This window comes from Mugil cephalus, chromosome 11, assembly GCF_022458985.1.
Source record: "Mugil cephalus isolate CIBA_MC_2020 chromosome 11, CIBA_Mcephalus_1.1, whole genome shotgun sequence".
NCBI lineage: Eukaryota > Metazoa > Chordata > Actinopteri > Mugiliformes > Mugilidae > Mugil > Mugil cephalus.
This window is the reverse complement of record NC_061780.1, coordinates 22,203,329-22,230,827: the sequence shown is the minus strand read 5'-3', so window position 1 is coordinate 22,230,827 and position 27,499 is coordinate 22,203,329. Positions and strand designations below refer to the sequence as shown.

At 42.7% G+C, this 27,499-nt stretch overlaps 1 protein-coding gene across 1 annotated transcript in view; it reads right to left on the bottom strand.

The window, feature by feature from the left end:
• The window catches only part of snrka (SNF related kinase a), a 47,205-nt gene extending 24,498 nt beyond the window's left edge, over window positions 1-22,707 (bottom strand). Inside the window, exons 1-2 of the mRNA XM_047599711.1 lie at window positions 22,488-22,707; window positions 20,363-21,076 (exon numbers count right to left, since the gene is read on the bottom strand). Of these exons, the coding sequence (XP_047455667.1) occupies window positions 20,363-20,951 (589 nt within the window). The 5' untranslated portion in view covers window positions 20,952-21,076; window positions 22,488-22,707. The remainder of the gene's footprint in view (window positions 1-20,362; window positions 21,077-22,487) is intronic.
• Window positions 22,708-27,499: the final 4,792 nt, after the last annotated feature.

Below are 27,499 nucleotides of genomic sequence, written 5' to 3'. Positions count from 1 at the left end.
CCCTTACACCCTTAGACTCATCTTTGCTGGGTTAGTATTACAACCGCAGGACGCTACAGACCTTTGCATTATTAATCTAAATTTAGCCGCTGTTCTTGAGAACGCTCATTTGAAGAAACGGCTCATGTCGTCTAACCAGTTTGGTATGGATTTTAATTTAATCTCAGGGCACACCTGTGCTCCGCCGACGCGGCTAAACAGACACTGCTGCTGCTGCTCCGGCTCACGTTCGCAGACCCACACTTGGTCCTGCTCCAGTTCTCGGCGGCTCTGACCACCTGTCTGTCACGGCCTCTGCTACATTAGACACAGCAGAGTCCCCGAGGCGTGTTTTATACCGATTTCATTCACCCATGTTCGCTCAGCGGGAGTGAAATAGGTAATATAAACACTGGACCTGCAGCTGCAGACCGCGGTCCGCAGTTATAGGCAGCACATAGCATTTGAAATTCCTGTTTTCTGTCACACTTCCAGATGGCATGTGATCTGGGAGAAGGCAAAAAGTGAAAAGGAATAATACGAGCAACCCACCGCTAAAGCGTAATAACCAGGGTGTTACAGGGACAACCGTGTTCTGTGTCCATATCCGGTGGCTGAAATGGTTTGTTTTGCTCCTGAACGAGAACAAGACGTTAAAACATCATGTGCCGGTTTAAGTCTCTGGTAATAAAAAGGCATCACTGGCCTGAACATCCACAGTGTTTGTGAAACCTAAAACAGCTCACCCCCCCCTCTCTCCCCCCGTGCTGACGTCTCCTCACATGTTGAAATATTAACGGGACATGGATGCACGACAGAGGTAAGCTCAGTGTGGTATTAGTGTAGCAGATTGCTGTTCAATGCAGCAGTCACATCAAAGCAAGCTGCTGACAGACCCGGGATCAGGTTTTTGGCTTTGTTCACTCACTGATGGTGGTTGTGGCTAGATCTATATTCAAAGGCGCTTCAGCTCGGACGCGTCACAGCTGTAGGACTTTTACATGAATCACAGATGCCGTGTTCCAGCTGGACAGCTTAGGACAGACTTTGGGTGGTGCCTGAATGGGCTACTTCACCACCATTTTCCTGCAAGGTACTTGGAAAACACTGCACTGGAAGCAAACTAGACAAAAATAGCAATCCACAACATGTTCCGCTTCATCTTTTGTCAAAATGTCCTCATAGATCGAGATAAAAATCTGCACCCGAGCAGAGCGCGAGTGCATTAAGGCCATGATGGTGCAAAGAATAAAGCTTCAGGTAAAATCAGAGTTGTGTCTGGTCAGAGGATTTTACAAGGAAGGAGACTTTTATTTTTGTTAGGTGGTATTTTATTGATGCTGCATCACGCATGAATAGATATTTCATGAAGATTTCAATTTTAGTTCGTGGCACATTGTACACTTCTTGCTTCCCCTCTCTCAGCAAATTAGCTTTTGTCTTTTTACAAGACGCCTACTTACAACAACCTCGCGCAACAAAAGAAATCAACACCTAAAAAGGATCTGGTTGTAAGCGGAGCAATTAAAGTTTGCTCGTGTTTGCTTTGGACTTCATTCCAACCCTATAATCTGGGTGGTCACTGTCTCAAACTGTCACAATTGCTGATAACCAGCAGAGCAGCAGATAAAAGTTTGCTTTCGTTTCACACCCAACTGTTAGTGCGACACAGAAAGGAAGTCTATAGTACATCCTAGTAAAAACACCGTCATTTATTCCATAGATGGACCTTGTGCTGCTTCTTCTATGGAGCGCGACTAGATCCTCAGGAGAAGGTCATACACTACGGTAGGAGTCTGCAGTTGGGTTAGAGAAGTTAATGCTGCAGTACCATACTTACAAAGTCTAGAAATGTTTACTTTTATTCCAATAGAAACTATAGCACAGCAACATTAAACGGAAATATAATGTTGTTTCTTTAAAAGAAAGCTGAATTGTCTGAAGATGCTATAAACGCCTAGAAAGTTTGAAGTCAGAAGAAAACCAACCGTGCAGCAAGTAGGGGGAAGATTACGCCGAAATGATACGTTCTTTCATTCTTTTACTTTGTTTAAACCCCCGAAGCATAAACAGGTAGACAAAAGGAAGCGATATCACTGATTTATTTCCTAAAGCCGCTTTCAAACGAGCTCTGGAGCCCTGAACTTTTCTAAGAGGAGCAGATTGAGAACAGAACTCTGATGACATTTACCAAACACAAAGTCTTTGTCATGTTTGCTTGAGTTCATGTGTGACTGAGTTCACAAAACGGATTATTTCCAACCATCTAATGTTTGTGCTAGTGCGTGAAATATTGCTACGGATTTCCTGAATCGATTTTTTATCCGAGTTCGTATGGTTCATTTAGAAAATGACAGTTTCCACCATATTTTACCTCTCGCTGTCACATCTTGGTACACGTGGCTTTGATTAGTCCAGCTCTTTCCAGTCATCGCGCATTTTAAATCCAGCTGCCACACATCAGCATTCGGGGCTCACGGTGCTCTGGGAGTTCTCCTACGTTGACTAATCTTCCCACAAGGTTAGTCAAGACCATAGCGAGATTTCTATCGGTGAGGATGCAAATATTACATATACTTAAATGTGTCCAAGGATCTGATTTCTCCAACCGGGCTTTAGTTAGAAGACGACTCCAAGGTGACAACGACTCACATCATTGTTGTCAATGGACAAACGCACAATTCAAAACAGTCGCAACAGCAATATAAACTGCATGGGCAAAAATAGAAAATAAGTATAAACAGGAAAAAGCAGCAGAAAATACCGCTCAGTTCCCAGCACCGTGTTGGCTACTAAAAGATCCCTAAATGCCATTTGCTCTACGGACATCTGTTTTGACCTGTGGCGTATAAAACCACTAAATCAGTAACAAAGTTCAATTCATAGTTTTATACTACGGGCATGTAAAATTGAGAAATGAGACTGAAATCCACTGAGAATTACACAAGCAGCAGCAACAAATCAGCTAAAAGAAACAAACTAAAAATACAGGAAACTCCGTTATGAAATGCAGTGGATGCAGCATGAACAGGACTTTCACTCGTCTGTCTTTCACGTCGTTATTAAAACAAAGTTCCAAAATTGACAACACCGCTAGCAGCACAATCATGAAATACTGGGTTAATGTTTATCTAATGGCTTTAACGTCGCCTCTTGGGCTAAATCCAGAGATTTTCTGATTGTTATTTACTATGCCGCTGCGAGAACTGCGGTGCTGAACGACAAAGAGAGAAGTTCTGTTCAAACAGCGTTTGGGAATGATAATTGGATTTACTGAGGACGGCCAGTTTGTTGTCTCAGTGCAGATCAGGATGACACGGAACAAAAACATTACGACTACCCTCATGTAAATGAGAGACGGATGTGGAGAACACCGACATCATCCGGAACGCAGTAGAATATCATAACAGCTGTTGACTCTGATGGATTTCTACTGCACGTTTCAGAACTACAAACAGCTCAAAACTGTTTTTTATTCATTGATCTCTGTCCTGACACAAAAAAGTTTCCATACGCACCGTGATCTCTGGTGACGGAGGTAAATAAAGATCCCGGTGATTGAGGAAACAGTTACTCCACCTGGCTCCTAATACAGCAACACGACTGCATCAATAATTAACCACACGCTGATACGTTAATGACAAAATCGCACACTGTGTACACATTAAATACTTTCATTAGGAAATTCCTGATTAGATTTATTATTTAGAATCGGAATATTTTAAAAGGCTCTAACTACTGATGAAAGGACATTTTTTTTTGTTTTGTCTTTCATTTTTAGGTGATCATTTATAATACTAGTGCGTCTCCTGTTGCGTAGGTGGTAGTTAATGTGACTCAGGACAGATTGTGCATTCACACAATGAAAGGAATGTGGACACATGCGAACCAGACCAGCTCCAGAGGATCTCTCAAATACAACTGGATTCCCCAGATCCGATCATAACGGAAGGTCTGAACAAGCCCTAAATATAAAAGCATAAAAAAACAAAACACACTTTGTTTCCATGAAAATATTAAGTCAACATCGGCAGCACAAAAAAGTACTTTGAGGAGGTTACCTATAATTTCCACAGATTTATTACTCTAAGATCACAGTGTGCAAAAAAGGCACAACCGTGGACACATTAAGGGGCAGACTGTCACCAACACTCACAGAGCTGTCAACCTGAAGAGCCCTCAGACACTCTTCAGGCCTTTCTCACACACATGTGCCCTGATCACATCGGCTTAAGTGGTGCTGTCACCGACAGGCAGAAAGAGTGGAGAAAGCACTCGGCGCGACAGCTGGAGGTCTGGTGGAGACGTCGCAGCTCCCGCCTCGAACGTATGTAGGAGACTCGTGGTTCACGGGCTCATCGTCACAGCCACTCTTTCATTAAATGTATTTAACGGTTGTTGGTGTCTGCTGCTTGTGCGGCAGTTTCCATGGTTACCGTGAGGTTATCCCTTAAAGGTAACATCGGGTCAGACACTAAGGTGTTTGAAATGACTCCGTATTGAATAACACTTGCAGCAAAAGTTCTTTAAAACGTGCTGGATGTCTGCATAATATTTCATTTAAAAGCTTTACCTCCTCAAATCTCAAAACTATGTGAAGGACATTCAAGACAAAGAGGAACCAGGTCTCTGGGTCGCCCTCATCTCCTATTTGGTCTTCTTCAGGACATCGATAACCGGTCCCAAAAGGTTCAATTCATCGATATCATTAGCTTTCATGCTTATCAATTCTTTTTACGTCCCAGTCCAGATGGATGTCGTTTGGTAACCGCCATAAAGCGAAAGAAGAAGAATCTTTACATCGAAGTACGTCATTCACATCACGAGACGACAAGGAAGACGCGATGGTAGTGTGGCTTCACTTCACCAGAATTTATGCAGCACGGCAATTTCCAGCAAGGGTGGAAACACCACCGACATGATGAAGCATTTGATGACAACGCACGGCATAAATACAGAGAGAGCCACGTGCTGGATAATCTCCAGCCTCAGCAGAGCAGCGCTAGTGAGGATCCATTGACTAGTTTCCTATTTGTTTACTCACACAAGCTCTTATCTCTCGTTTCTAAACTCAATAAAAACTGCTTTACACAAAACCACGAACACCCACTTTTTCTAGACCAAAAAAGGGGTGATAATAGTGTTGATAAGGGATTCGCTATTCAGGACTGAGCTACCAAATCTGCCAAGAGGGTGGTGACATGTAAAGCGTACGTGCAGGAGTTCAGGAAGAATAAACGCAGCAAGCGTCCAAGAAACATGTCTGATGTTCCGGATAAAAGAGGGACTGCAGTCCAAATAATGACTGCCAGCAAGGACAAAGTTGAAATACCCACCGGTGTGGCTTTTCTTTGTTGTGGAGCTATTAAAAATTGAAGGGACAGCTTTGCTCTAATGACTCACATCGGCTTGAACGGGGAGACCAAAGTTCAGCAAAGCAATTATAAAGTAAAGTATAGTGTGTGTGCAATACTTATGTTACCTACTACCCAACAAGGCTAAAAAAGGAAACCGAAAGAAAGAACATGAGTGGGTGAGTGAGAGAAACTAAAGGGAGATGGAACTTTTTTTGGACCAGTTTCATCTGGATACTTTCAGGGAAAAAAAAAAAAACACTGAGCAAGCAGGAAAGGTAGAAGACAGATAACAAGACTGACACACAGCTCCTTCCTCCAATCGCACGACTGATCCCCCTCGTGTCGCAGCAGCTAGGTCACAAGCTGACTTTACTTTCTCAAATGCCAGGCTTTTGTGCGAAAGGGACAATTTCCTTGCCATGTTTCATACAAGTTCTGAATCACAATTTGCTCTGCAGTCACCCAGCCTTTGTTAGCGAAGCGCTCAACTCTGCGTTTGACATTCAGCATCTCTATCTACAAAATTTCTACAGTAGCCCATTGTCAACATTACTAATAAGACATTTCCATCTACAACCTTGTGTGTTTTGTGCGTTCGGAATAAAGAGAGATGAACTCAGGGCGCCTGGAAAAGACAAAAAAGCTTCCGTGATGCATCTCCCTTGCAGATATCCTCCCTCTTTGTGCAAATGATTCTGAGACAGCCTGCGGCAAATTGGACGTATTCACACAATTGCCGGTTAAAAACTGTCGGGGATTGGCAGCGCGTGACAGCAGCTTAGAAAGCTCGGGGAGCACCGCACAATGGAAAGGAGTGACACCTGAATTTCACAAATAAGAAATCTAATTTCCGCGTATCCTGCTCAGAGCCGCCGCTCAGCACATTTGATCCACTTTTCATTCCGATTTAACAATCGGGCGCTGTTAGCCTCCAAAGTCATCGCACGTGAATGGACCGAGTAATCATTTTGACGGCGAAAAGAATGGTGCTGAACTTACTGAGGGGACAATAAGTGAGATATCTCTTACTTTCCGAGTCCTTCACCTCACAGTCTGAAGGAGCAACAAGCTTCGAGGTTAATCGGCGTCCACGCTGACGGCACAATGGCCTGTGCATCACACACAACAGTTGTGTATTGGGCTCTTCGAAAACGATGGACATTGAACACCTCCTATTGTATGCAGACATGTAGGCAGAGCACCTGCTGCTTCTTTGCTAAATGCAGTGCTGCTCACCGTACTCTTTATGACCAGAATAGAATGCAGTGACGCTCATAATCATAATAATCACAATAATTTAAAAGCACGTATGTACAGGAGAACTGTGGAGTCAGCGTCGTGAATGACTGAAGGCTGTTGGTGCCATTTCGCTGTTGGTTCGAGTGGTTTTCTGTAAATGCGGAGTGAAGGATTACGAGGAGTCATCCAACATCGGAGGCCACGGAGAAAAGCACCTACACCAAAAGCAAACGGCGGTGGAATGCTGGTTTAGTTGAAAGTTTGGCTTGAACCGTAAAAAAGGAACGGGTTCTACAAGAATTCACCACAAGAGAAAAAAAAACAAACACATTAGAGGGGTAAAGGCAATAGCTGCCTATCAAAACTCTGTCGCAACACAGAGAATTCTGTTTGTCCATGCTTTACTGTGGCATGGTCCAAGCAGAAGGACCCACAATAAAACACAGATAGAGAGGAGCAGCCTACATTTTCAGCAGCTCTGCACCGTGGCAGCTACCACAGGTAGAAGAGTGTCTGAAAGGCTTTGTGTCGTACCAGTGCAGCACCTCCCCAGCAGCTTCAGACAATGGGAGAGAGAAGGTGAAAGAGGAAGGAGTGCCAAAAATATGCTGGCTCTTAGTGATGAGCAGAGCTGCTGTTGCTGAATATGGATGAGGGCCAGAGCCCCAGAATAAAGCGCCGCTCTCTCTCTCCCAGGCATCTCCCGCCTCATGTTGTCTTACATTTGCATGATGGCTTCTCTCCTGCCTTGAATGTGAAAGAGACTTAATATCCCTCATCCCTAAACTACTCACACTGCGTTCGCTTTATGACTCGTATTCACAATTACGGTCTGAAGCAAACGGGTATCACCTTAAAGTGATTCATATTTTTTGTCAACAACACTTTCACAATGTGCCAGAGCCGAAAGGTGGCATGTTGAAATAGTTTGTTTTACTCACAGTACAAGCTTTTCAAAAAGAAAATCTATTTATTTATGCAGAAAGACTAGATCTTTCACAGACAATGTCAATTTATTGTTATGTCATAGTGTTAAGAGTTAAAGCCAAAGTCAATGAACTGCCTCATAATATGAGGATACATATATGTAAGAGAAAAACTATGTAAAGCAACAGTGAATCAACATATTTCAGTATAGCACAACCATTCATACTTTAAAACCACTGGTATCCGAGATATATAGGACAACACAAACTGCTGGGATTAAATGCCTGGTTCAGTTTGGAGCAAAACCGTGAGAACAGCTGCATCCGTTCAGGCAAACTTACCTGTATCATCAAAGGTAAAATATTCCAACAGGAAGTCTGTGTGGGTTTATCTGGCCGAATGCCGTCCTTCTAATCTCCCCCATCTCTCTTCATTAGCTGCAGATGTCTCATCCTTATGTTCTGTTCCTGCTTCAGCACCGATCGCAGACTAGAAATATCCAAACCATATTAATTGGATATCAAATCACACCGGTCAGACTCTTCAGCTTTTCAACGTGCGCCTTCTGTTTTTTCGCTAATACCTGCGGTTCAGACTCTTTGTGGCACTTATAGGCTGAATCCTTTTGAGGATTTAAAAAAACATTCAGCTTTAGAGTTACGTATGTTTGATAAATGTTTGGGTCTTCAAACCTTCTACGCACATGATGCGACGTAGCAGAACAGTTACGGCAGAGGAGATTAAACACCAGTTAATCAGTTGTGGATCACATCATTCTCTTTAACAGACATAACAAAAATAAAAACGTAAATGCAAAAATTGCTCGGCCGTGGAGAAAATTACCTGGGTGGCGTAAAATAAAGTCTGTGTGTGAAACATTATAATCTATTAACAGAAAGTGCCTATGGTATTCAAATCCTTTCCTAAACACAGAGGTACATCATAAATACTGCCGTTCAGCCCTGGCTTAACATTAACTTTACAAAAATGCTTTCAGAGCCAGGTTTGCCTCACGACGTTTAATTCCCCGAGCGTTTTTCTTACAAACTACATGATGTAGACGTCTCTGCTGCTGGAGTTTCTCACAATCCACCACAGCCTTTGATCTGGTCTGAGAAACATATTTCATGGCTTGGCAAACTCAGGCCATTAGGGGACCTGCTGCTCTACATATAAAAACTACTGAACAAAACTGTTGCCATAACCGGGGTCAAAGAGCTTGACCCTGCAATGATGTGCTGCGCATGTGCTCTGGAATTACTATCATCGCTAGCTTTAGCTTCAGCTTGAGCATTCAGATTGTTTGCGTGGTCTTTTGCATGCAGATCATGTGCTCAAGTCTGGCCTAAGCTGTAGCTGAAAGAGGGTAAGGGGAGGAGGAGGAGGAGGAGAGGCAGGGATCCCAAGGGACCTCAGTAGTACTACCTCACACCTGGCTCACTCGCACTCGCAGCATCCATTACCATAGCAACGCTTGCTCCCCATCGCAAATTAGAGGCTGAAAAGTGCTTCTCTGTGGCCCTCTGGCAAATCTGTCTACACACACACACGCTGGCAAGCAATAACACGGCGGACCTGCAGCACACATCAATATCACACAGTCTGGCAAAGTCAAGCATGTAAACCAGCAATTATATCTCACATTTACATTTTAAGTGGTGGGTTCCCGAGGGATTTACAAACAGGGGAAGCTGGAATTCATATTTGCTACAGCCAACCAAGCAGTTAGTGCAACTACACACTTGTTGGAACTTTTCTAATATTTTTCCTGAATTCTCATCTCAAACAGCCTCAAACAAACAAACAAACCACGCTCTTTAAGGAAACATGAATGGGGTTTTCCCCTTACTTATTAGTTTGATTTCACTATTACTTCCTCACTATTGTCTGATCAAGTCATACCAAATCAATCCCACTCTTCTCGCTGCATTTTCCCGAAGCCAAAACCACATCAGAAAGGTTCCAAGCGCATCCTTCCCCGGGAAACACGTACATCTGCAATCCCCTGAACGTCCTCTCCTCCTTCTGCTCTCCGTCTTGCTGCAGCACCATGATTCTTTAATTAGCGACTGTGGGATTTTTGTCTTGGCATCTTTTTTTCTCTCCGCTGCTTTGCATTCGGGCGCTTCGCTCTGATGAACCACCGAGCAGTTTGAAATGACAGCAGCCACAGTAGCAATAACAGGGCAGCGTGTTGTAAGAGCTGCACCAGACCAGCGTGGAGAAACGCTGTAATGAACAGTTTGGTTTCATACTGTAGCTTTTCTTAGCGTCGCCGCTAATATGATCAAGGCCCCCCGCATTTAAATTACGATTACACTGTTGACAAAATAATTTCACCTCCAGTTTAGTTCACCACCGTTTAGTAGCTGTTCTGAAAAGCTATAGATAATATCCGTGAACCTGACTTCCCCTGAGACTGCATCTGAAATAAATGCTCCTTTTCTCACTCTGTGTCAGAGACTTAGTGTTTTACTGACTCAACCGTAATTTGTGATTTCACACAATTACGGAGCGTCATCGTTTTAGCTTTAGCATACATAAATAGAGATAACTTCAGACACGGCCTTGAACACTCGCACAAAAATGTGTTTGTTCCTGGCACCGGAAAACAAAGCTTTAAAGAGAAGATATTTTCTCTTTATTTCACATTTTACAGTGTGGAATTTTGTTGATTTTGTTGACACAAATCATGGCAATTTGTCGGACACAGAGGAGCAAAATGCAATTTAAAATTAGTTTCTACATACCTGCTACACATGCATGTTTGACAGTAGCTCTGCATGTAGTCAGACACAAACACGAAGTAACGGAAATGCAAGAACAACCCAAGAGCTGACAAGACTGTTATCAGTGAGGAAATGAGACAAAAATCTGATATGTCATCTCATAAGTGATGCTAATCACCACTAATTAAGTATTTCAATGTGATCTTAAAGGGAACTGCGATCTGGATAAACTCTGCTGAATGATCTGAAGTCCTAACTAGGTACGATGTGATCACTTAACATATCATGTTTTAGTAATTTAGACTTAAACGTCTTTCCTGCCAGACTTTGACCTTTTCCCACAAACAGCCGTCTATTCTATAGCCTTTATAGCTCATGTTGTTGCCGAGACTGGTTCCATTGTTCCTCTCAGTCAAGGATGTGAAGAGAGACCGCGCACAACTGAGACTTCCTGTCGACTCTTTGCACATGTGAGCGGGATAAAATTAACCTATGGTGCTCCTAGACTTTCCCAGGTGTTGCTGGACTCCTTTGCCAGTAAATCCATAAAGAGAAAAATGCTTTTTTTGGTTCAGCGTGCGTAATGTGACAAATGCAGAAGTTTTGGACGGTGCATTAGGCTCATCCAAAACGGGTGAAAACACAGCGAATACGACGGCCTGGACGCTATAAATACATTTGTTTATGAACTGAAAATAACACAGTTTTTGCAAGAACGGCCTCGGAGCAGTGATAATGAAGTGGAAATGTGCATCTGTCTCCTCTAAGGTGTTTCCAGAAGGATGACCTTCAGTCTAGCCTGAAAATCGAGTTCAAGAATATGCACCGCTGGTTCGAAACCACAAACTCTCAAATCTACTGGTATGAAGCAGCGTCAGGATCAAAGCCAACACAAACATATTATCACCGACTATTAACAAGTCAGTCAGTTGGCGAACCAAGCAGCCAGCAAAACCTAGCCAGTGGCCTGTGATGATACAGAGTGATAGGCCTCATTGCACACAGCAGCGCCCCCTCTAATTTGTCATGGATCACTGGGAGGAATAATTACAACGAATCACCTTTTCTTTCAGTGCCTACTTGCTGTCCTACTGTGATAATAAGAACAGGAGCACCGTCTTTGAGCAGAACTAACGCCAACATCATTTCCTTTCTTTCGTCCCGCTCTTCTTAGAGAGAGGTCTCTAAACCCTGATTAGTCTATGATTAAGAAACAAACTGGCAGCAGAACGTGGCTTTGGAAAAGAGATACCTAGAGCAAGCGAAAACACAGCTGCCTGTTTCACTGTCGGGCTCACCGAGTGCTGGCCAGATGTACCGTGCTGGCTGCTTTATCTGGGATGTGAACTTTGGGATAAGTCATCGAGAGAGTGCCTGTCCCACTCAGCAGCTCGGCGAGTGTATTAATAGCAGATGTGTCAGACCCAGAGTGGACCAGACATCTGCCAGCTCAACCTGGGCTGCGCTTTGGGAAGTGGATGGAAACGAAGGGGCACGACAGGAGAGTACAGGCTAGGACGAGCTAAAGCGAGGTGGCTAAATGAAAGTGTTAGAAAATAGGGTTGAGCCTGGTAGACTGATCCATGTGAGACATCACATATCCACCGGATAAGACACAGATCGAGACGTAAACCCTGGCGGTGGACGATGCGGCTTCAGCACAATATTTTTTACCCCACTTTAAACTGATTTGCTAACTAGGATGTGTGTCGGATGAAGCTGTGCACTTCAGTGACCTGAATTAAACAAAGCTGGGTTTTGAATGACAGATTTGGAATCGCAGACCTGTCTGAGTTTTGTTGGTACACGACGTGTTTGTGTAGTAGCAGCTGCAGCTACTGACGACAAAAAAAAAAAAAAAGTTTAGTTTCATAAAAGCGTAGCAGCACCATGAACCCGTGACAGCACCTGACACAAATGCATACAACAAATGTGATTCCTCCAGGTTCTGACGCTAGCTTCCGTCACCGCTCCAAAACCACAACAAAAAAAAAAAAAAAAGCAGCAAACTTCAACTGCCTCGTGTTTCAGAGTCACCCTGTAGAGCAAGACAGGGCACAGATTGAAGGAAATTACAAAACCACAAGGTGCATTTTCGTTTTAGAAAAGACACGGTTGAAACAGCTTTGGCTTTTTATCGGTGTTCGCAGATATGAACCATAAAGCTTGCACATATTTTGTGGATCACACCCCATTTCTCTAAAAGAAGACTGGAGAAGATATTGTTTTATTCAACAGGAACAAGAATAGATCTTTGTTCTTATGTTATGCTTCTGTTCCACCGTGTCACTTTATCATAGAAGAAGAAGAAAGGTCACATTTAAAGTGGTACGCCGCTACATGAAAACACACTGAAAGAGATTAACCTTGGAATATTGTGAACATTTTTAACAAATACTGCACATTTATTCTCATTTGCCATAAAGTTTAGATAAAAGCAGTATCATACAACCAACCAGCTATGGTCCAAACAGAAGATTCACCATTATCAACCTCACAGCATAGAGATCTAACCACGGCTGCTGTTTTAATGATTCTGAAGTGCACTTTCAGCTTGCTCTGGCTGAGTGAAGGTTTCATGGTTGTGAGATACATGTAGTGTGCAGCAGATACAGAAGACTGACTGAGGGTAACAAGTGCTCTGTTGGTCTACAGGTGCCACAGTTAAAGAGGGCAAAACAACAGAACGAGAACAGTTCTGTCCAGCAGAAATCCAAAGGCGCCATTTTCACCTCTAGAGTCATATAGAGCTCAAAAGGGTGACGTAGCATTGGACAAAAACCACAATGCATTGTGGGCTTAGCGGGACGCCACGCTTGTGTTTTGTTGTTGTCCTTTTAGCGTGTGATTAGCATATGTTAGTGTTAATGTAAAGCGATATAAAATGGTGCGGTGACTCCGATTGAGCCGCTCTTCTCTTCGGCTAACACCACAAACGGCTTCGTTCAACGATATTTCACTTTTTAATGGTTTTAGATTCCAATTTTAGGCGAATAATGATCTTTTCTCCGGCACCGGAGCAACGCCATGGAGACAGGTTGGTAAAATGACACTGAAAAACTTGCTGCTCTGGTGTAAACCGTGAGACGAACATACCAGGACATTCGGCCCTTCCCGACACAACTACTGGCCTGAATGGAATGGTAGATTTGTGAATGGAGCACCATTGTACAACCTTTGATCCTACAAATGGCGCTTGTGATGCACAATGCATTGCACTATCATGTGGCTCTTTGAGCCCTATAGAATAAACGAACTGGAATAAATATTTTATATACCAATTTATTTTCCACTCAGTCTTGTGGTGCTGTTGCCTGCTCTGTACGTCCTTAATTGGCCCCTGGGGACAAATAAAGTTTTCTGAATCTGAATATTACAATTTTCAGCTCGAGTCCTGAAACTAATGTCAGTCTCCTGCCCTCAGAGTGAAGAGTCCCCACTGTGCAGTCTGTACTTGGCAACCACACAAGCCTGCAAGAAAAAATGAGCTAATGACTTGTTGTGTACCCCAAACTGTCAGCTTACTTTTACCGTTCAAAACCCAACATAGTGCACTTCAAAAGGCCTGATGAGTCACAACTGTTTTGGAGGCAGAAGGGGTCATAATGTTACGCCTGATTGGTGCATACTCATGCTGTTAAAGGGTTTGTAGAATCATTACAGCGTCAACAAAACCACAAAACAAGATCTTTCGGAAACAACACCGACTGTCGAGAGAAAAGAAAAAGTTAAATTCATAGTGAATAAATCTGTCCTCCAAGAAACAGGAGCGCTTCACCTGTTAGCAATGTGGGCTTTCGCCCTGAAACTCAGTCCGGCAGTGGAAGCTTTGACTCAGTGCATGTCCTCATTTCTTGGGATAGCGCGCCATGCGCAAGCTTTGGCATCTGTCACCCCATCCATTCACATGTGTCTCCCTCAGGAGCCCGGCTAGGTTTGACTAATCCCCACCATAACCGCCTGACAGTCACGGTGCCTAAGTAGGCCCTCGAAAACCTTCCTTGGCTTTCTATCACAGACAGTAACACAGGAGCAGATCAAGTTACCCACTGTCTTTTACTGTACTCTTATGCTGTGAAACTAATGCAACAGGTGCAAGGGGAACCCTGTGAACTGCTGCTCGACGACTTCAAGAATCCGGGGCTGAAAAAGAAAGCGCACATCCACAAGTCGGCGCATGAAGCCGGAGCAACCCTCGCGCACACACTGTAGGTTGCTCCAGATGCTCCTGGAAACTTTCAAGCTGCAGCTCACATGAAGAACTAGACCAGACCTGCCAGCTCGCTGGTTCATTAGTTACGCAGGTATAAATGGAAACGGAGCGCGATGCATGTGTGTTCCCGACTTCATTCACATGCAACACTCATGCACAGGCTTCTCACTACCCCCCCTTGACATTTAGCTTCGCTGCGAGGCTTCTTCACCAAGTATCACCTCAAAGATATTTAAATGGAGCGCACACACGCACACATACTCACATTTCCCTCGGCAGTTGAACAGGATATAAGCCTAGAGTTCCTCTGCCATAGTGGCCTGAAAATAACACGTGTTATTCCTGGAAATTAAATTTTAAAAAGTGGGGTAGACGACTAGACAACATAAACGCGTAACATATTAATTGACAGATTAACAAATGCGGGTTTTGTAGCTTTCAGCTACTTTCAGATTAGACAATATGACCATGATAATAACCACAAATAAAAGATGTGGGGGGGACAGTAAATATCTTGGACACCTCCAACACCATGTATTCTGCAGAACAACGACCAACGTGTTACAATGACCAACACAGGGACAACAACACCTTCCGCTGCCTTGTCTGCCTTTCTGTCCGTGACTTGGCTAACAGGCTCGAAGGTTTGGGAGCTTTTCACCACGACTATAAAAGAGAAGAATGTGCAACGCAAAATCCGCAAGGTAGAACTTTCCTTTCACGGCAGCATGATGGTGACGCACGAGCATCAGAAAAGGAAGCACGTTGTGACTAGGTTCAATTTCTGACGACAAGCGACACTCATCTCAGTAAGATACTTGGCTGGTTAACCAATATTATCATCAACATCAGTGTCACTTATAGCTGTAAATGTTAACACTTCATAGTGCAACTATCCACAGTGCGTAATTTTTGGTTCCATTTTTAAATGCACTAAGCATTTACAGCTAAAAATGTTAATTAATTGTCTTTATTTTCAGTTTGCACATAACTTAAACACAACAAGCTGAAAGCTAATGATGGCTACATAAGAGTAGCTGCACGCTGGTGATAAGCTGCAATTTTACGTATGATCCAATCAGTCGACTAAACGCAAAAATAATCACCGACTTGTTGATTATCAAAATAAACGCTTGTGGCAGCCCCACCTCTGGCCACAACGTCATACAGCAATATCATCTGTCTTGCTTTAGTTTCCGTTCCGAGAATCAGGTCTTGAAAATGCAGAGCTATGATTGCTCAGTTACTAACCTGCTTTCAGAATTTCATGTCTCTTGGCCAAGTCACAGCAAACCTTAGATCTATAATTGCCTATTCTGACAAAGTGACCATGTTATCACATAGAAATACAGCGTAATCTGGTGTAGTCAGAGTGTGGCATCGTTGTTGCTAGCTCAGCATGTCCAAGGGAGTCTTTCACACTTAGTGGCCAATGAAAGGGTTCAGTCAGACCAGTTTAACTTGCAGGAGTCTTTCTGCCATGGAAGAAACATATTCACTTTGCCTCTTAATGACACTACTAGTGAGAAAATGGGTCAGAGTCAGTGTGCTACATGTTGGTTCTGTCTATGTCTACAATGTCCACTTGAATAACACTGCGACTAGCCTGAAGGCAAAAAAATAAAACGTGACCTGTCAATAGGAACAAGGACAAGACTCTTCATTTTGGAGTCTCCTATTCGCAGAGTTGTTGTGTCAATGGGAAACCTGCTCTGTGTTACTGTGATTAACCAGAAATCACTTTCAACACAAAAAAGGGTTCAAATCCCTGACTCACAATCCAGAGATGAGACAGATTTACTGGGACAAACGCCACCACAGAGAGGAAAACACTTAATGACAACGCTAAACTGCAGAGCATTTATATAAGTAGCATACGCCATCATCTTTGTTTCCACTGGATCTACTCCGCTGCTAATGAAACAAAAGCCAACAGAGGCTTTCTCTGACCCTGGCCATTTAACGCATCTGTAACGCCGAGCAAATAGACCAGGGCTTTATGTAACATGAAAACCACAACAAAGCAACATGCATGTTATACACATCAAGTGAAGAGCCCACTTTAATTGCAGGGAGGATATTCGTGTATAAGAATGTGGCTCCTCGTGCACCCATAGAGCACGTAGAGAGCAAAGTTTTCCAGCCGCGGTGATGTCCCACCTAATTCTGAGCATGCAAATATGACTCACGACAAAACACATCTGTCCAAAAGAGTAAGTGCATAAATATTACTCCGTTTAGTAGAAAGATATACAAATACTTTGTTTTCGGTGGAAAACGGTGCACTTTAAGAGGAAGCTGGTCTTTGGCCCAGTGGTAGGAACCAGATGAATGATTTCTAATCCAAGCCAGCCAGTCTGTGTCAACACAGGACTGTATAATCGCTGCATCCTGCCTCTCTCATCCTCTCCTGGCCCAGTCCAAACAATAGCAAGGATTAACTGTTCTTCCCATCTACTGGCAGCGAGCAACAGTAACCAGGACTGCAATTAAGAGCCCCTCTGGCTGCCGTCTAGAGGCGCAGTTCTGATGCCCACTAAAAAGCTCTGTGGGACACGGTCACATAGAGCGGCAAATGGGTTGATATGGCTCATAAATGGCTACTTGTAGACCGGACGTTTTCGTGAGTTAAGAGCTTTCTAGCTGTAGCCTAAGATACAAAGCAATTGCATCTACAATAAGATCAAAAATGTACCCAGGTGAATGAACAAATTCATTCTCCGGTGTACAGGGACGTCCTCATCGATATCAGGCTTCAGTCATGCTTCATCTTTTGCAGTTCTTTATTTCAGGTCTGCTATAAACCAATACCACGTCCATGCAGCGTCAAGATTCCTTATTCCTCTTCGGGGGCTAGCATCAAATCTACCGAAAAACCACAAAAAAGAAGAAGAAAACTTCCTCTTCTCTTTTAGTGGTAGTTTGCTAGCAACAGAGCAGAAGGTGAGGAACCAAAATTGCGTGATCATGTCTACCGAGTCTGTTAAGTGCCTTAATGAAGTCGGTCAGACAGCAACTTGTAAATGATGCAATTGTGGATGTTTGGTGATGTGGTAGTACGAGATAGTCATTCGAAATAATAATGTTCCCGTCACATTGGGACACGGATCGGCCGATATTGATTATTAAGAGATCACGGGGCAATGACACTTGACTGGAACATTCCTAACACAACGTAAACCCCTAGAGATCAAACAAATATTGTCACCGACTTCACAAACAGGATGCTTCTCCCCGGGGATGGTCACTAGAAAACCAGAAGCAAACCTTTTCTGTGGCCTGGGTTGCACACGTGCAAACAATAAACCCGTTCACCTCACTGCACTCATTTTCAGAGGAACAAACACATGAAGCTAATGGCTTTGACCACAGCATCACAAAGTCCCATAGCGGCCACTGCAGTACTTGACTAAACTGCACTGTGGTGCAGACAAAAAAACAGAACCAGAGTACAACCATCAATGGTTCAAAGTACTCTCAGCACGACTGGAGAGGTCTGCGGCTGTGTAACAGTCAGAAGTAGTACCTATGCAATTACTATTGGTGCCGGTAAGTAGATCTCTCACAGCAGCCACCTGGCAGAAAGCTCAGATTTTTTAGACCTACTAAACAGCTCAGCACAATGCTGTACGGTGAGCTGCATGTGGACTAGCAATTAGTAGTAGTACATTGCATATATTTTAGAGGGAAAGTACACAGCTGCACAAATGGCGGAAAACTAGTATATAAGGCACACATTGGACTAGATGATAGAAATACTAAATGTTTCTCACGTTTCCCTGCACCACCTTCCACACAGTTTAATACCGGCAATGATGACACAGGGTAATGGATGACTGCCGGTCTTCGCATGCTCACCTAAACACTGCAGCAGGCCCAGCAATGTGATACGCTATTATAAAGTACTACAGCGAGTGCTAGGCGAAGCTTAACTGTACACTTTCAGTCTCACACTCAAGGCCATGTAAAGAGGCTAAGTATTGCTATGCATTATAACATGCTTAGCTGACAGTCTTTGCAGTACGTCCGTGAAGGAACAATAGCCGTGATTTGCCATCTGCTATAGTTATGTCAATATTAAATGTTGGTCAGCCAGGAATTATAATTTAGCACGAACCATATCTGTTCATGTATTATTTGTGAAAGGATTTCTGGACAAACTCCAGGAAATCACATTCAGATCACCTTGTTTCAGCATGAATGGCTGTTAGCGTAGCCCATTCTCATTGACTGTAGCCTATCGCTATCAACTCCGCTTTTGTTACAGGTGGTGTATCATTTCCTTTATCTGGAATCCTGTCTGGGCTTTGTGTACTATTCGCCAAAAGGGACAACCTTAATATTATCAGCTGTAACTAACAATACCTTTCATTTTACTCTATTTATCTATTGAAAACTAACAATATGTCACAAGACACTGTCCACCCAAAGCCCCGGATGATATTTATGTAATTTGTCTGGTGTGATTAGCAGCCCTGAAGGAAACTTGTCTTGTAATCTCTTTTGTATGTTAACTATTGGGTTTAAATAAAGTACTTCTTATCCAATTAACCGAAGTAATTATTGGTAGAGTACTCAATCAATAGCTGCAGCCCTACCCCCAAACAAATGAGATGCATTTGCTTGCTGAGACTTATTCTGGTACACATTTAAGTCTCATGCTTAAATATAGACCACGATTGTTTCCAGTGCAGCTTTGTTTTACTGTGACAAGTATTATTCGACCAATTATTTATAATCATTATTTTTTCCAATAACACACAACACAATTTGGCTGACTAGAAAACAGAGCAACGCACTGCTGCCTGCATCCACTGCTCACAGTCAAGCACACAATATTGAAATGTAATGCGTGGGTTTGCGATGGTGTGTACGTGTTTATTACACAGTAACCACAGTTTCCACACCCATGAGCTGCACACTTCAGGTTTAACAGAACTACAATTGAAAATGTGCAGATCTTTGACAGCATACTCTACTTGTACAAACGTCCCTAGACAGATTTCAGACTGCTTTAGGATTAGCACCACAAGCACGACCAGACTGACTGAAAAACAAGCTTAACTTGGTACATCTCATTAACCAGTTCAAGAGCTGGACTTCGTCCCAGGCTTCAGCCATCGCCGATGCTACCTGATGTGGAAAAATATCACATCATGGCACGGAAGGACACACAATCTGCCTGTCTGCACTCTGTCAGTCCTCACATAAAATCAATGAGACAGTTAATTCAGTGCAATGGGACACCCATGGACATCAGTGCTAGTAGGGCTGACCTTGTAGCACGCGGCCTGTGGAAGTCGGCAAAACGATCAGTGAAGCTGGGACACGCAGCTTGCTATTTAAAAAAAATAATAATAATAACCACGAGTCCAACTCTGAATGCGCTGTTACACGGGGTCCTGGCACTCAATCGACTGAAGAGGCCCAGGTAAACATACAAGTGGCGGAGGTGTTAGAGCAAGGTGCAACTAAAATGTGTGAAACAGGTGCTAGCCACAGAGCCAGAGTCATTACACCACAGTGTCGAAGCCGGGTTTATTATGACTTTGATGAAGATGTTGTGTGTAGTTTGATGTCAGAAACCTGTGTGCTGACATAGAAACTGTTTTTTTTTTAATTTTTTTTAGCAGAAGCTGAAGTGTTATTGAGTTATTGAGTGGACCAGACACGAAGTTGGTGCCACAAGTAAACAACCTGGGCCATACACCTGAAAGTATTCAGCGGGTCATGACAGACAAAAATGATTACTGCGACTGGTTGAGACAAGATATGCTCACGAGGGAGTTGCAGCACCAATCTAGCCCACATCCTGTCGGGTAGCATTGCACTGTAACTCTCCAACGCCATGTTCTAATTAACAGTGTGACTCATTTCATTACTTAAGGAACATTCATCAGACTACATGTTTTGCATACCTACGGCTGGAGCATCATACTCATCTCCCAGCAGTATTTCCGGTGCAGAGTATGCCAGGGATCCGCAGCTTGTGGTCAACTTTTTCCCCGGTTGAAACTTGTTACTGAATCCAAAGTCTGTGAGCTTTACCAGTCCTTGTTTTTCAAAGAACACCACGTTCTCAGGCTTGAGGTCCCTGTGCACCACATGCAGTCGATGGCAGTAGGAGATGGCGTGGACAATCTGGGCGAAATATTTCTTAGCCAGCTCTTCGTTCAAACCCTCCTCATGTTTCATGATGTAATCAAACATGTCCCCTCCATCTCCTAGCTCCAAGATGAGGTAAAGCTTCGTCTGAGTGTCAATCACTTCGTACAGGCGCACAATATTGGGGTGCTGGACCAGCTTCATGCAGCGGACTTCCTGGAAGAGGTGGCCTGTCGCGACGGTGTCTAGCTTAGTCTTGTCGATGACCTTTACCGCCACTTTCTCCCCAGTGAAGACGTGGCGCGCCAGCTTGACCACGGCAAAGTGGCCACGGCCCAGTGTCTTGTCCAGGTCGTACAGGCCCGCGATCTTGCCATCGTAGCCCCGCTTGAAGCCTGCCATAACAGGAGAGGGTGATGGGGACAGGGGAGCCCCCGCTGTGGGCAGGGGCAGGTTGGCCGAGTTGTGTGGATCCAGCTTATTTCAGTTCATTGAAGGCTGAAGGAGAAACCCATGGCTCCAACATCCTAGAAGAAAAAAAGAAAAGAAAATATGACATGAGCATGGTGGATCTTTAAAAAGAAAAGCACATTAAACCTCAATGTACCACGTAATAATCCACAACCAGCAATCCTAAAATCTGCAAAACTAACACGAACTTATAATTTATACTGTCGGTGCGAGATATTTATACTTGACATTCAGTTTGGCTAGCCCTCCCAAACGCTAGTTGTTTCTTTTTTGCCAGTCGGATTAATTTTTCTTTCTACTTCCTGCTTCACATTCAACATCGGAAGAATTTTCAGCCGAATTCCGACTAACACAAGTCACACAGATGTCTGTATCTCCACATCTCCGCAGCTAATACGTAATTTATGCTTGGTAGTAGAATGTTTCCGATTTAGTATCACCGGCTGCTTCACCATTTTTGCGGTTTTCGAACTGATTGTTTTGGATCAGTAAAGAATCGGAAAGGTTAGCTGAGGAGGTTTGGAGTTGTCTCGTGCTCGGACGAAACGTTTCAGTCGCCATGGTTGAAAGTGAAGCAGGAAGTAGAAACAAAAATTAACCCGACTGACAAAAAAGACCCAGCGTCGACTAGTGTTGGGGTGGTATTACAGAGCGAGGCAGACTGAAGACCAAGTATAAATGTCTCACAAAGGCTGAGCGTCTGTGTGCAGCCCTGTGCAAAAAATATACATTAAGCATAACCTTTTCAATTCTTTATTGATCCAAAACGATCAATTTGATTTGACATTCACAGAGATGGAGAAGCAGTCCGAAATAGCTACCACCAAAGCTCTTTGGCTCTGCGTCGCCATGGCGTGTAATCACATTTCTGGGGAGGTACACATCACTTACGCAACGATGGTCTGCGTTAACGCATGAGCCTCTGCGTCAATTTAACACGAAAGCATAAATTGCACATTAAGCAGCGTGGAAGAGAGCTGAATACATAAGTCCACCTTGCTGGATGTGGTGAGGAGGCTGAGCTTGGTCTTGTTTTGACAGGACGGCTGCACCACTGACCCTACGAGCTACAATCTCCCGATGCGCTGTCTAGTGTCGCTGCAACCGAAGTTTAAACTCGTCTAAAAAAACAATGAGTGAAACCGCAACAGACTAGTTCATAAGTCAGCTGTAATATAGGTAACGGGCCCGGAGGGTAGCACCATGGGTAGCACCACCAACCCACGTTAGCAACGCTAGCTCGTTGTTCATTGATTGATCAACGCTAGCTCACATTAACACCGACGTTTGCCGCTTTCCTTCTCCAACGTTGCGAGCCCGCACAACACAATTACTCTACACCAAACAAACACATGCCACCACAGTAAACCGCCGTCGTTCAGGTGCACAGGTGTGCTGCTTTAAGTATCACACGGCTAGTCCCAGTTAGCATGTAGCATGGAGAAAGCTAAAGTTACTACAGCTCACCTCCCCAGCTCGTCTTCGGGAAACATAAAAGCTCCGCGGTCAGACTACTCCGGGTCCCTCGGGTAATTCTGGGACGGACTAAAAGAGGCTTATCCCAGCACGGCACAGCCTCTTTATAAATTACCGCGGCTCTCGGGAGGTGCCTATGCCCCGGGTTTATCCGTGAGACGAGGCATCGCATCGTTGGCAACGGCGGCTCTAATAGCAATGGTTGTATCCTCCCAGCATGCTGCCTTCAAGTGCTGACAGAAAGTGTCGGGATTTTTTTTAAACACGGAATCACTATAGCGCAGAGGTTAGGGACGTGCGTATCGATGCAGAAATATCGATACTTCCGATATTGCCTTGTGTTCTTTAGAATGGATCGATACCAAATACGCTTTCACAAAAAAAATATTAATACTTTTATGACAACGGAATCTGTAAGAAAGTAAAACACGCTGTTGTTTCTTAACAACAACATATAAATGGGAAATTATAGAGCATGTAGAACGTGACTTTTGTTGTTAACGTTCAAGTTCTGGCAAGATCTAACCTAAAGACCACTTTGTTTGGTCCAAAAGGAATTATATTGAAGTCAGAGTGACTGATCTTATTTTCATTTTTGTTTGAGAGATTTTTTTTAAAATGTGATTTGCTCAGATTTTCAGTTGATTTGTTGATTTGCACAGATTGTCTTTAACTAATCCGATCAAAGAGAAGTCTGATATTTGACAGCTTGTTAAATTCTTATGCAGATGTATAAAATAGATTTTATCATATCATATTTCGCAAATGTTCATTTTAAAAGTCATCATTTTCATATACACTAATAGAGATCTACAAGTATCGATATCGGTATCGGGATATTAGCCTTGATATTACTTGGTATCGGATCAAAAGGAAAAATATCCCCCGGACCAGATTTGACCCTCTGGAGGGCCAAACGAAGCCCGAGGGCCTTATGTTTGACACCTGTGCTATAAAATGTAATAAGTTTAGTTCAAAAATATTTGTTCTATTAAATCGACATATATTGTACATATTTGCAGGACAACGAAAAATAAAGCATATCATTTATTTTTATTTTTATACTCTTTCACTGGTGTTGTTATGTAGCTCTGTCATGCGGAGGGAGGTGCATGCTTTTTAAAATCCGGCAGCTCTGACGCCGGTTCTTACGAGGGTCACTTGAAGGCAGCACCAGAGCATCACCAACCGCATTCAGCTCTGACGTCAAACAAAGTCTTTTGATTGATTTGAGGAGAGGGCTTGAAGCAACACCATGCAGTCCATGAGCAACGCAGGCACACAGTACTGATAGTGTGACAACTTCAATCTAATAAAATTTAAATTTAAATGACAGTATTTTCATCTAGCAGAGCGTGCAACATATCGTACAACACTGAAAATAAAAAAATCTGAACTGCTGTGATGATTAACTATAAATATAAATGGTTATATTAAGTTTTTGTTTCGTTTTTTTTTTTTTTTCCCCACACAGACCTGATTCATTTCCTGCACCGCATCATCTGGGGTCGCCTGCCTGTTAGTGATGATCTGTCTTCCGAATAAAAGGCGAGCAGTGACATCTAGTGACAGATTACTACTGGGACCACACTTTGGCACTTTTCTTGTCATGTGACGTCCGTCTGATTTTGAATCAAAATACAGTAAAAACGTGGCCCTTACACCTTTTGTCGGGTGCAGCATCCATATCTACGCAGGTTTATTTATTTATTTTGCATGTGATTTATTCCCTTACATCACATTGTGCTTATTCATCTTTTGCATTTCATGGCCCTTATTGTTTATTACTAAACATTTGTCAGAGGTAGGCCTATTTTAATACGTTACTGATCTTTTGAGGATATTGTTTGGTCGCAGTTGCTCCTAAAAAGTGACAGTTGCAAGGACATGCAGTAGAATATAAATGGAATAGTATATCTCATCTCATCTTCCTTACCGCTTAATCCTCACTAGGGTCACGGGGGTTTGCTGGAGTCTATCCCAGCTGGCATCAGGCGAGAGGCAGGGTACATCCTGGACAGGTCACCAGCCTATCGCAGGGCTTGGAATAATATATATAAAACAAATACATGTTTCAAGTCTGTTGTTTTAAATGTGCTATATAAATAAATTGGTATAATATGAAACAATATTTTGCAGTATTTATAATTAGCAAACAGTTACAATAATTTATAATAGAGTCTGAAACGTTAAGTGTGTTAAGAGTGACCAACACTCAGAGGTTTGGGCAGGAATGACCTCCTGTTGCATTTGCATTGAATGAGTCTATATGTGAAGGTGCTCCTCAGACTGGCCAGTGTGCTGAGGAGTGGTCCAGGAGGGTCAAAATGAGCCACCCTGCAAAATATTTGCAGCAATGTGGCAAGTGTGTGTGTGGAATACATCCTGAGAATGAATGCTTGACTCAAGTTTCGGGGTTTAAACGTAGCATAAAAGATGAAGATGAGGAGATCAGACCTTAAAACAGTGCCGTATTTCTCTTTTCAAACTCAAGATGGGGATGTTGCTTTGAATTTGAGTTGTCGCCACACACTGTTCTCTGGATAGACTGCCTCTCGGTAGATATGATGCGGGGGAAAGAAACATATTTGGGTGCATGATAAGCTCCCAGCAAGAGGAATTCGTTCAGTTTCTTATTTCATTTATCATAAAAAAAGGAAGAAAAAAACATGTTTGTGTAGAGAACTTCATGCTCGTTCTTTAAAAAGCAACAACAAACACTGTGCTTTCCTTTTTCTCTCTTCACCCTCTCCACCACAAGCATTTCTCAAGGTCATCCATGCTCGTGTCTTCTTCTCTGTGACTCATTTGTTCTTGGCATCAGTTGGCTTGTGCAATGTTGATAGCTTTTTACTTTTTCAAGGAAGACACGTCGCAGTTGGAAAAAGCTCATGTCTAACTATTCGAATTAACCACTGATGAATTCCATTGAGCTGCTTCAGACACATTTCACCCTTTGATTCCACTTTGCACACGAAAGAGCTTCAGTATATTGATGCATTCATGTATTCAATTAATATAGACAACTGGTTCTTGCTTTACCTGTGTGGATAAATGGCTGTTTGGCTTGTATGTACTCGTTTTTTTGTTTTTTGTTTTTTATTTCAAAACCACTCCATAAAGTGAGGCCATCTCTTTTGACTTCAACATGTCAACACGTCATAGATCATTTCTAAAGCACCACATCTAGAGTGAGATGTATGAGTTACACAGATATTGATATCTTTTAGTTGGGCTTTAGAAAGATAAAAACGGGTGATTTTCATCCAGGTCCTTTAGCTTCTTTTCATTTCATTGCATATGTGCGTTTTTTTATGGTAAATATTTATGCGATATAGGCTTCTCATTTCAGATACGTGGTTTGAGAAATGCATTTTCAAAAGTGCTGCACCCCGGCATTTCAGTATTCGTCAGATTTCAACTCTGCAGCCTTTCAAACTGCAATACTGCCTTGTTTACTTGATTAAATCTGAGCCACACCTAGCCTGCAGCTGTAAATTATACTCTGTAAACATATAAAACGTGGTTTACAGTAAAATAGGCACTGGCTAAATAATGCCCTCTCGCTGTAGTGGTTTTGTTTTGATGATTGGGACCAGATGACCAGGGAAACTTGTTCTAATTGTTGCAAAGAACAAGTTCATTGTTGCAAGTTTCTAAATATTTGCAGCATTTGGATCAGTTTATTCCAGGCCAGTTGAACGTAGTGGGAATAAAAACCAAAGCCAGTGGAAATGTAAGTAGAAATTACACACATACGGTTCTAGGCATTATTATGTACTTGGTTACTCTAAGTACTGGGTGCAGCCTGCAGTAACTGAGAAAAACTGGGAACTAGCAGGTTCATGAGACTGAATAATACTATGTAGCCAGAGGTTACGGTGCATGAAAACTGTCATTCAGTATACTTAAAGTGACTTACAAGTCAGTTATGAACAACTAAGTCAGCAACGAGGGGTTAGAAATACATCTAGCATGCCAGTCAAGTCTCTTTAAACCGGTAGTAGGTCACAGTAAGTTTTAAAATGCTGACATAAATACACCTGGATCTATAATCTTCCAACCACATTTGTTTTTTTGTAATTCCTTATTATTTATTTTAACACTGCAGCTTTGACCTTTTGTCTTTTCAGTTGCTACAACCAGGCTCTTGAAATAAAACCTATTTATTTAGAATTCTTTAAATACCTGGTAGTATGGTGACACTTTTTTTTTTCTTTTTTTGTCCGGAGATAACCCACACACGTGAGAACATGCAAACTCCACATAAAACCACTATTCCTCTGGGCCGCTCTCATATTAGGGGATGTGCGTATCGATCCAGAAATGTCGATACTTTCCGATATGAAAGCAAGATTTTAGTATTAAAATATAGATACCAAGTTCGCTTTCACATAATGAAAGTGAAAAGGGGAAATGCCCCCAACACCTGAGACAGATGACGGAAGCCCTTAAATTCAGAGAGAGGGACAATATCCAGGTATATAAATATAAATACACCACATGTGCAAAATCACAGGCATGTACACGTAGATCACATCATGCTGTTGCTTCTTACCAAAAACATATGGAAATGATAGAGAATGTAGAATGTGATCTTTGAAGACCACTCTGTGTGGCCCAAAAAGAATTACATCAATATATAAGTCAGAGCGATTGCTCTTGCTTTCATTTTTGTTTGACAGAGATTTTTTTATTTAAATGTGATTTGCTCAGATTGTCTTTAATTGCTCTGGTTAAAGAGAAGCCTGATATTTAGCATTTTGTTTATTTCTTATACATATATATAAAATACATGAATCATAATTATATTCACAAATGTTCATTGTAAAAGTCATCATTTTCATATGCAGACGTCTAAACGTATCGGTATCTGTATCGGGACATTAGCCTTGGTATTGCTTGGTATCGGATCGAAAGGCAAAATAGTGGTATCGCTCACCCCTGCCTCGCACTGTGTTATCGACCACGAGAGATGTTGTCGCGAGATTTGAGAGCGGGGC